Here is a 10,710-nt window from a genome sequence, read left to right on the forward strand (position 1 = left end):
TCTCACTCCGGTACAGTAGGTGGCAGTATATGCACCTTTCGTATGGTTGCAATCCGCCAACAAAGTTGATGTCACATTATCCAAGATGGCTGCGCTCACGCCCTTGATGTTCAAGTCCAGAGCAGGTAGAATGTACATAATTTATGTGCATTATTTTAAATCTGTCTGTTAACAAACACTGTTCTTTAGAGTGATGTATACAATTGTGATTATTAATTGTTTAGTTATCCAGCTAGATAATGTGTTTTATCACTCGTTTATTAAGCATGTATTGGCAGTTGTGTTCAGTACTGCGGTCGATATCAATGAACGGGGCTAATTAATTTTGATATCATACGCCACTGCGTAATTGGAAATTAGACTGTAGATTACAGTGTGAATGTTTATGACCGTGCATGTGTCTTCTGTGAAACTGAACTGATAGAGCATGGCCTTTGCAATGCCAGGGAGCTACGAAAAAAGGGTGATAATGTCGCGTTGGATAAATGTCTGATAAATTAGTGATATAAAAGTACATATTACTTAAATATATTTGCTCTTAAACTGCAACAATTTCTTTCAGTTCAATGGCAGATTGTTTACAAACACGAGAAATAATACATTGCCGAGAGGGATCTCAAAAATGTTTTCCTTCTGCAGTAACGCCGACAGCCAACACCAGGCCATTTTTATATCCAGAAACACCCCTGATAAGCAGTGTACTATTGAGTTACAGGCATGTGATCTGTTTGCATGAGATAGAAACAAACAATTATTTGGGCCTGAATGTTTTTAATAGCATTTTCCCAAAACAACACAAGTAATTTTCACTAGTGGAGGTAGTAGGCCTACTCAGCAATCATGTCCTGTCCTGCTTATAATCCCGGTGGGAAATTACCAGTTGAATGAAAGACATGAAGCAATGGAACTGACAATACTAGAAATACTTCTGTTGGTTAGGCAATGTTACCTCATAGAAATGCTTGGGAATGTATTTATGGTTGAACATTCTGCATGATTTCCTTCAAAATGATTGCTCAAAGCTGCATGCATTATGGATGCTTAAGCATCACAATAGAGTCAGACAGCCCTAATAAAATAATTGATGACCCCGTTTAAAACAGGTTGTGGTAGAGTATGTTGGCAATTGATTTACAATATACAGTAAAGGTTATGAATGTTTTATTTCCAAATATTTGTTGCAGGTCTTCTGCTCCCTTGCCAGTCCTTTCTGGTGGACTGGGTACGGTTCGCATCCAAGAAGGCAGGTGGTAGCAGCAAGAACCTTGGAGGAAAGAGCCCTGGTCGCAGATATGGATTCAAGAAAACAGATGGTACATTTATAAATGCTTTTATTTATCAGTATGCTAATTTTGACGTCTTAGTGAGGTGCATATCCTTCTCCCATCCTAAACACTTTGTTCACATGTAGTACATTGCTAACAACTGTTTTCCTCCCCCTTCAGGAAACTTTGTCCATGCTGGCAACATCTTAGCAACACAGAGGCTAATGCGGTGGCAACCAGGGGCGCATGTAAGGATAAACACATTAACATATAAGCCCAGGGGCGCATGTTTGGATTAACATATGAACCGAAGGCAAAATTATTTGGACATGTGTACAGAATACATTCAAGGGTGTACACATCTCTCTCCACTGCTCTTTTTTCCTTGCAGGTTGGGATTGGAACCAACAACACCCTGTACGCCTTACAGGACGGTGTTGTCAGGTACACTAAGGAGGTGTATATTCCACCTCCACGCAGCTCTGAGACCATCAAGGTCATTACCAAGCTGCCTAAAGGAACTGTTCTCTACAAGACCTTCATCAACATAGTGCCCATCAAACAGGAGGGCAAATTCAGACTGGTTGGTCTGTTATAAGGACTGACAAGTTATTTCTATTGTGGTTGGAGGAAGCTACGGACTTGACGGTTTGAGAAGGATTATGGAAGTTTTGAAGAAAATCCTCAAAAAAAGTTGCGTGTTGATGTGGTGACTGTTGACATTGATATTGCCCTCTTGGAAATGTGACCTTGGTTGAAGGTTTTATCATCAGTCTTCTACATAACTTGTTGTGCTACAGGAAAATGAACCACATTTGTCCAATGCGGTTCATATCATGACATCAGCAGTTGGTTGTTGGCATTTTAAGACTAGTGAAGGAAACACTTTCCAGCATATCTAAAAGTATTTAATATTTGTGGGAAATTGTGTTATTGAGGAAAATACCTGTCTCTGGTAAGCAAAAATGAAACCACCCCTTTCAAGTTTGAATGTTGTCCTTATTTTTTATAATTACTACAAGATCTCTCAAGTTTCAACAATTTGGATGTTATCCCTGTTTCCTAAACAGTCTATACATATAAAATACCAGTTAAAAGTTTGGACACATACTCATTCAAGGACATTGTAGAACAATAGCAAAGACATCAAAATTATGAAATAACTAACTCATGAAGATTATTGAGGGAATGACATGCAAAGCAGTAATCAAGGCAAAGGGTAGCTACTTTTTTGGGTCACTACGTGATTCTGTGTCATTAGGCTGTGATGCATCATGGTTAATAGATCTTAGGGGTGGTATATTGGCCATATACCACACTCAATTGTGCCTAATTGCCTACATGCCACACAGTATTCAGGATTCAAACCACCCGGTTTGTAAGTAAGCAATAAGGTATGAGATTGTGGCATATGGCCAATAAACCATGGCTAACGCCTTGCGTCCACCGACTGCCTCATTGCATTACCACGGAAGTCATTCATCTTCAGTAGAGCAGCCTGAAACAATGCGTTGGGAATGTTACGCCTGATGTCCACCAGATACATCAACATTTACGCCTTGGCCAGACCAGATCCACCAATTGTGTTGTGAATGCATCGTTTTTGTTGCAAGCCCTTTCCATATCGCCTGCATTATCTTTTGATTTAAGACACATCTATAAATAGAGGCTAATATGTGAGGTCCCCGGTTATCCTGCCCTTTTTGATTTGTCAGACGATATTTATAGAGATATTAATGCTACAAATAATGCATGGAGGAAGATTTCATGCGATTATCGGCTACCAGCTCAGTAACTTTAACATGTTGGCTATACAAAAGTTCTGAACGTTTTATGTAAGCAACTGCACGCTTCTCAGCTCGTATGCCTGCCACTTGAGGATAACTTGCTAGGTACATATAAAATCTGTTCTAGCTACAAACTGTATATAGTTTGTAGAGCAATGTATTTGGCAGATTTCTTTTCGTTTTAGTCATTACAATTATAATTATGTAGGCCATACTTTTTACACATAATATTTCATATATTTACAAATATATTGACTTAATTCCGGTCTGACAATGCTTTTTGGAGGAGATAAGATGCATTATTTATTCATAAATGGACAGTTTCATGCAACACCCGAAACGCGACGCATCCGCAAAGGGTACATAAAGTGCTGAGTGTCTTTGCGTCATAACGCACATGTTCATTGGAAATGACTGAACTTCCGTTGTTACGCATATGCATGACGGATTTGGTCTGGCCAAGGCTTTTTATATATATATTTTTTTTTTTATTGAAAATATCAAAATTCACAAACAAACATGGCGGCATAAATTCGGTTCTTCAGAATAGGATACAGAGAAGATATAGCCATAGGGAACAGCTCTTAATACAGTAACAAAAATAGAGATGTTTTATAAAAGGCAAGTGAGAAATAGAAAAAAATATATATAAATAAATAAATAATAATACCATAACACAAGGGGAGAATAAATTCATTGTTCAACTATTTACCTCCGTTGGGAAGTGTTTTAGGGTATCATATATGTTTTGTGCTTTAGGACCTTTCAGAGTTTTTAAGGACTTCATATACAGTTTAAATTCATTTAAAAAAAACAATAGATTTGGGAGACGATTTCACAGTTCTACATTTGTGAATAAAAAATTTTGCTAGACATACAATTGTATTAGAACAGATCTCATCACCCTTATTTTGCAACACTAATCCGAATGTTATGTCGTCACAGGAAATAGTGGTTGGGAATGAAGATATCTGTTGCTTAATCCATTTATGTATATCACACCAAAATGTCTGTATCACATTAAATGAGAAAAACATATGGTCCGTAGTTTCGACATCATTTTCACAGAATGTACATGTATTAACATCTATACCAAAGAGAAGTTTCAGTAATTCTTTAGAGGGGTAAATGTGGTTCATTACCTTGAAATGTGTTTCTTTCACTTTAGGAGGTATAGGGAGTGTTAGATACATTGTTCTTAGTTTAGTGACTGAAACTTTATCACATTTTTGTAAGATGTTATTTTTATTTTGGCTGTTAGGGTAAAGATATTCAATAAAAAAATTCATAATAAAGTGGTTAGTGCATTTTATATCCAAAACAGAGATTCCTTGAATTGATAGTGGGGCTAATTGTGGATGAATCAGATAATATTCCAAAATTTTTCTTGTTAGAGAAACAAAACCTTGGGGTAGTGCTCTATGTAATTTAGAAAAGTCTGATTTTAAGGGTTTGAAATTATGTTTGATGCAAAATTGTTCAAAATTTAGAAATGTCCATCGGTATCCATTAAGTCGGCCATGGACCATATGTTTTTCCCATATCAATCTTCAAAGAACAGAGATCTGTTGCGGTGCAAAATATATCTGTTGTTCCAGAGTATTGATGTGTGGGGTGAGAAGTTATGCACGTATAACATTTTCCAATACAAGAGTATTTGTTTGTGAAACTCTGACAATGATATAGGTAAATTGTTAACACTAAAGGCTGCTCTAAGAAGAAATTCTAATCCTCCAATGTTCTTAAATAAGGTCTTTGGAATACAATACCAGAAGGAGTTGCTGTGTTTGATCCAAGATTTTAACTAATTTATTTTTAAGGTTCCATTAAGGCAGTCAAAATCAATAACTTTTAGACCTCCATCTTTTGTGTCTTTAACCATTGGTCTGGCCAAGGTGTGACGCCTGATGTCCACCAGATACGTCAAGAATACTGTCGGATGTCCTGTACGTATGTTTTCGTACTTGACGCACATGTGCTTTTGCAACCCACTCTCTTCCCTTTGCGTACATATAACACGGGTTTACACTTCACAATTTCGTGCTATGCATACGCCAAAGTACAGTTCAGACGCGATCTTCTCCAATTAAGAACAATGATGAATTAATGCGATATTAAAGTTTTACCTTTACCCTTTTACGTTCTTTCAAGAAAAAAGTTAATCTATGGCTTTTAAACGATTAGTCACTCTTCGGGAAATCAGTGCCTCGATGATGGTGATGTCAAATAGGTTTCAGTTGGTGCGTGTCTATGAAACGATTTTATTGGCAACCATTATTATTAATGGGAGGAGATCGCGTCTCAACTGCAAGCAAAAAAGGACTTTGGCGTATGCATAGCACGACATTGTGTGAACCCGTGTTATATGTACGCAAAAGGAAGAGAGTGGGTTTTGCGAGGTATATGGATGGAAGCAGGGAGGAGATTATTTTTGCAGTCTTTAGAGAATCTGCTCTTTACGACCAAAGTGTATAAGGGCCTATTGCCAGCTGTGAGCCTGCTATAATTGTGGAAAACAGGTGCTGGTGAAGTTAGAGCAGAATGGTTCGAGTTGAGTTGGTTTGGTAGGCTACTGTAGCCACTAGAATTATTTTATGTATGTAGATTTTACATTGTAAATAATATATAGTTTGATAAACCTGCCATTTTATATTAGTAGGCTATGTTTGTGCTATGTGTCACTCTTTGCCACATACTCCTTTAATTGGGAACTTGGAACTTCCGTCGTACCACTGCAACAGTACAAGTTAAATATTGAACACATGCGTTACACCAAACGCACCGTAATGCAATTTTTCAGCTGTCGGTGTTCATGGGACCGATATAATCAAAGAAGTGCCGGGTGGTAGGGGTGTGCGGATCGATCCCAAAATATCGATTTACTACGTCTCGTTTTTGAAGATCGATTCTAGTCAGTGGGCTCAATACCAGTTTTAGTTTATCCAAATGTAGAACTGTCACTGTGTGCAAACAATGTCCTGTTGTCGTTAAAAGCGCTTCTCCATCTGTACTGCTGTTACTTGTGACTGTGCACTCATACAAACGGAAATATGTGTGGTGAACTCACAGCGCGCCTCGGCGCACACCCTGACTACCGGTTCCAACCGCCAATCTGAGAAACAAGCCAACATTCATAGCATGCGTGAAGGCCATGGCTGGACAAAAGAGGCGTATTGCACCAAGATGTTTTACAGCTGTACATTGTGAACATTGAACTACAATGTATATAGGAAGGTTTTTCACTACTGCTACGCCACCAATTTGTTGAAACATGAAAACCCATGAGAAAGAGAACTTTGAGCTGCAACAAAAAAAGAAGGGAGGAGGGAAATGACTTCAGACAGATCCCTGACAGAGACAGAGTTCACAGTCATTTCAGAGAGGCAAGGAATATCCAGGTATAAACACTCACCTAAAGGATTATTAGGAACACCTGTTGAATTTCTCATTAATGCAATTATCTAATCAACCAATCACATGGCAGTTGCTTCAATGCATTTAGGGGTGTGGTCCTGGTCAAGACAATCTCCTGAACTCCAAACTGAATGTCAGAATGGGAAAGAAAGGTGATTTAAGCAATTTTGAGTGTGGCATGGTTGAATTAAGGCAGTTCTGAAGGCGAAAGGGGGTCAAACACAGTATTAGTATGGTTTTCCTAATAATCCTTTAGGTGAGTGTATAGTAATGAAACTGATATTTAAGTCAAATCAGTGAAGGGTTGGTTAATGTAACATGATTGTAACACATTAATTAACTGCAATAAGTTGTCATTAGCTGTTACTTTAACAGACTGATTAGATATAGACTATATTCAGACATTCAAATATTATTTTCCGCCCATTGAAACTTATCTAAATTACTTATTTTAATGGAATTGAAAAACTATATTTCAAACCTAAAAAATGCATATTTAAATTACAATAATAAAAAACATATTTGTTATTTACTTTTAAACAGTTATGTGTTTTAACATGCATGTGATTAAGTAACAGTAGAAAGCCATAAAAATGGGCTTCATTCCTTTATGTAACACTTTTACATAAACCCCCACAGGTGTCAGGTAGAAATTTTATCAAAGATGACCTCACCTGGTCCAGGCAAGCAGACTAAGTGGTAAAAACTGCCCAAAAGCATCTATACTTCCTGAGTAAACCTAAGAAGTTTGGCATGTCTGCAAACCCTCTCACCAACCTTTACAAGAGCACTTTCCAAGCATGGAACATCATAAAAGATCACAGCCACCCAGGCTATGGTATGTTCACACTGCTGCCATCTGGTAGACATATACTGGAGTATCAGGACACATACTTCCAGACTCACAAACAGTTGTTCCCCCAGGCCATAAGGCTTCTCAGATAGCAATATTATTTTGTTAATTACATGAACACTTCATATGCTCTGCTCATTTCCTATGTACATTTGATGAACACCAGCACATTTTATTTTATCTATTTATTGTCTACTACACTTTATAATATTTAAGATTTTTTTCATACTATCCATATTCCCTTTTCTTCATTCTCTGGAATTGCTACTAGTTTCTAGTTTCTATTGCAAAAGGGATTTTCAATTTATCAATTAGCCTTTTAAAATAATAAACTTGGATTAGCAAACAACATGCCATTGGAATAATGTGCCTCTTCCGCCTGTGTAGATATTCAATTAAAAATCAGCTGTTTGTAGCCACAATAGTCATTTACAACATTAACAATGTCTACACTGTATTTCTGATTAATTCAATTTTATTTTAATGGACAAAAAATGCTTTTCTTTTGAAAACAAAGACATTTCTAAGTGACCCCAAACTTTTGAACAGTAGTGTATATACCAGACAAATTTAAAATGTCTATTTCATTCAAACCTCAACTATTTCAAACTATTTCATTCACTGCTGTTACTTTTATTCAGTCCTGTTACCCTTCATATGCGAAGTAACTTTAGAATAACATTTGAAAATACATGAAATGTAGCCACATGGCATCAATGACAGTATCATGAGAACACTTTGCACCTTCAAGTGGTTTACCAAAACAATCTTAAAAAAATAAATAATAATAATTTAGGTAACAGGACTGAACGTTGACATTCTCAATCATACTTATAATAATAAAATACAGAAAAAGCAGAGAGAGAACTAACTTGTGTCTACCCAGTCTTCAGGAGACTCACATTTTTGCTACTTCCTGTTGCTCATATTACTTGTACAATGTCAAACATTTTTGTTAGGGGGATTGTGTCAGGGTAACAGGAGTACCTAGGAACATTGCATTTTATTTTTATTTTAGCTAATATATTATGAATTTCCGATGAGAATTTTTTTATGTCTAAATTGGAAATAGAGTCACACAATAATACAAAACAATTAGAATTTCTGAAGGATTCTAATCATTATATTTCATGGTGAAGTGTAGTGTTAGTGAGAGGGGACAGGCTAAAATTATATTTTTTCAGTATTCTAGGTAGTTTTTATTATGGTTTTACATGATGTATAATCAATTAGGAAAAAGTGCAGGACACATTGCATTATAATAAAATGTATTATAATATAATGCATGTAATGGCCTGGGGACGGAAAAGGCACCGATTCGGCGGAATGGTCCATTTGCGTTCACGTAAAGGAGAATGCAATTTTAGCAGGGGTGCAGTTTTCGGCACAACACTGTTAGAGACATGTTGAGGGGCATGTGCCTAAACTGATTTTTTTTTTTTGGACTGAGTGAGGCAGAAACAGCTCTGAAGTTGTAAGGTCAATATATCTCAGACTATTCCAGTCCAAGACAAAATGTAATTCCATAGCGGCCTCCTCATCCTAGAGCCAACCCTCACATTAAAATTATAGTATGCTCAGCCGCGGGACTCTACCCGCCTCACCTCTGATAGATGGTTCCGCACAAAACGCTGGCCACGCAACTTAGCGTTTACTCTGCGCTCTCTAAAGAAAGTATTAGGTCACACACTTTTGCTAAACAAACATTAGGCTTACCCGAGCCCCAAGGAGATATCATAACTTATTACCACGTGTGCTCCCTTGTTAATAACCTGTAGCCTAGCTCAATGACCTTCAAAGGTCCATTTCCATTTAACCAGGCAACACATCGTCAACGCCTGTGGTCTGTGAATGAAAATAATACAATAATAGAACTGGTCATGAAAAACTTTCAGGTTGAGACTGAGTACCAGCCCACTCAACACTCCTAGGAAGATATTAGTTGATCTATTTTTTTCTCGTATGCTCAAGCGTTATGCTTAAGAGAGACCGTTTAGGAATGGCGTTTAGGAAGGGCTACATTTCCAAAGGACTTTAGTTTGACCGGTTTTGCAGACTTTTTAAATACTTGGACTGCATAACCATAGCCATACCTACCTTGGCATTTACGGTTAGTTAAACAAATCATAACTTTGAAAATCTTAACGTTTTCTTACCTCGTGTATCTTCAATAATCTGCTCCATGTACATAACCAGTTGTTAAGAGCAGCACGCTCTTTCTGCGCCACAGTTCATAGATAAGTAGGCTATAAGCCTATGTGTGCATGTTCTTGCAATGCATAATCAACATCACAAACAGCTTGGGGTTATACAGGTGCTGGTCATAAAATTAGAATATCATCAAAAAGTTGATTTATTTCAGTAATTCCATTCAAAAAGTGAAACTTGTATATTATATTCATTAATAACACACAGACTGATATATTTCAAATGTTTATTTCTTTTAATTGTGATGATTATAACTGACAACTAATGAAAATCCCAAATTCAGTATCTCAGAAAATTAGAATATTACTTAAGACCAATACAAAAAAAATATTTTTAGAAATGTTGGCCAACTGAAAAGTATGAACATGAAAAGTATGAGCATGTACAGCACTCAATACTTAGTTGGGGCTCCTTTTGCCAGAATTACTGCAGAAATGTGGCGTGGCATGTAGTCGATCAGTCTCTTCTGCATTGTTGGGTCTGATGTATCGCATCTTCCTCTTCACAATACCCCATAGATTTTCTATAGGGTTGAGGTAAGGCGAGTTTGCTGGCCAATTAAGAACAGGCATACCATGGTCCTTAAACCAGGTACTGGTAGCTTTGGCACTGTGTGCAGGTGCCAAGTCCTGTTGGAAAATGAAATCTGCATCTCCGTAAAGGTGGTCAGCAGCAGGAAGCATGAAGTGCTCTAAAACTTCCTGGTAGATGGCTGCGTTGACCTTGGACCTCAGAAAACACAGTGGACCAACACCAGCAGATTACATGGCCCCCCAAACCATCACTGACTGTGGAAACTTTACACAGAACTTCAAGCAACGTGGATTCTGTGCCTCTCCTCTCTTTCTCCAGACTCTGGGACCTTGATTTCCAAAGGAAATGCAAAATTTACTTTCATCAGAGAACATAACTTTGGACCACTCAGCAGCAGTCCAGTTCTCTCCCAGGCGAGACGCTTCTGATGCTGTGTCTTGTTCAAGAGTGGCTTGACACAAGGAATGCGACAGCTGAAAACCATGTCTTGCATACGTCTGTGCATGGTGATTCTTGAAGCACTGACTCCAGCTGCAGTCCACTTTTTGTGAATCTCCCCCACATTTTTGAATGGGTTTTGTTTCACAATCCTCTCCAGGGTGTGGTTATCCCTATTGCTTGTACACTTTTTTCTACCACATCTTTTCCT

General features: G+C 37.6%; 1 protein-coding gene across 2 annotated transcripts; it reads left to right on the plus strand.

Moving 5' to 3' along the window:
- On the plus strand, nucleotides 1-4,085 carry mrpl27 (mitochondrial ribosomal protein L27). 2 transcript variants are annotated; one of them, XM_010866038.5, is made up of 4 exons: nucleotides 1-125; nucleotides 1,185-1,313; nucleotides 1,446-1,513; nucleotides 1,657-4,085. In XM_010866038.5, the coding sequence occupies exons 1-4, from the start codon at nucleotides 86-88 to the stop codon at nucleotides 1,861-1,863; spliced, it is 444 nt and encodes a 147-aa protein (XP_010864340.1). In that variant the 5' UTR covers nucleotides 1-85; the 3' UTR covers nucleotides 1,864-4,085. The 2 variants fall into 2 exon arrangements, with proteins under 2 accessions (XP_010864340.1, XP_010864339.1); XM_010866037.5 differs by having other exon boundaries at nucleotides 36-128.
- The last annotated feature ends 6,625 nt before the right edge of the window (nucleotides 4,086-10,710 follow it).

Source organism: Esox lucius, chromosome 6 (genome assembly GCF_011004845.1).
Source record: "Esox lucius isolate fEsoLuc1 chromosome 6, fEsoLuc1.pri, whole genome shotgun sequence".
NCBI classification, from domain to species: domain Eukaryota; kingdom Metazoa; phylum Chordata; class Actinopteri; order Esociformes; family Esocidae; genus Esox; species Esox lucius.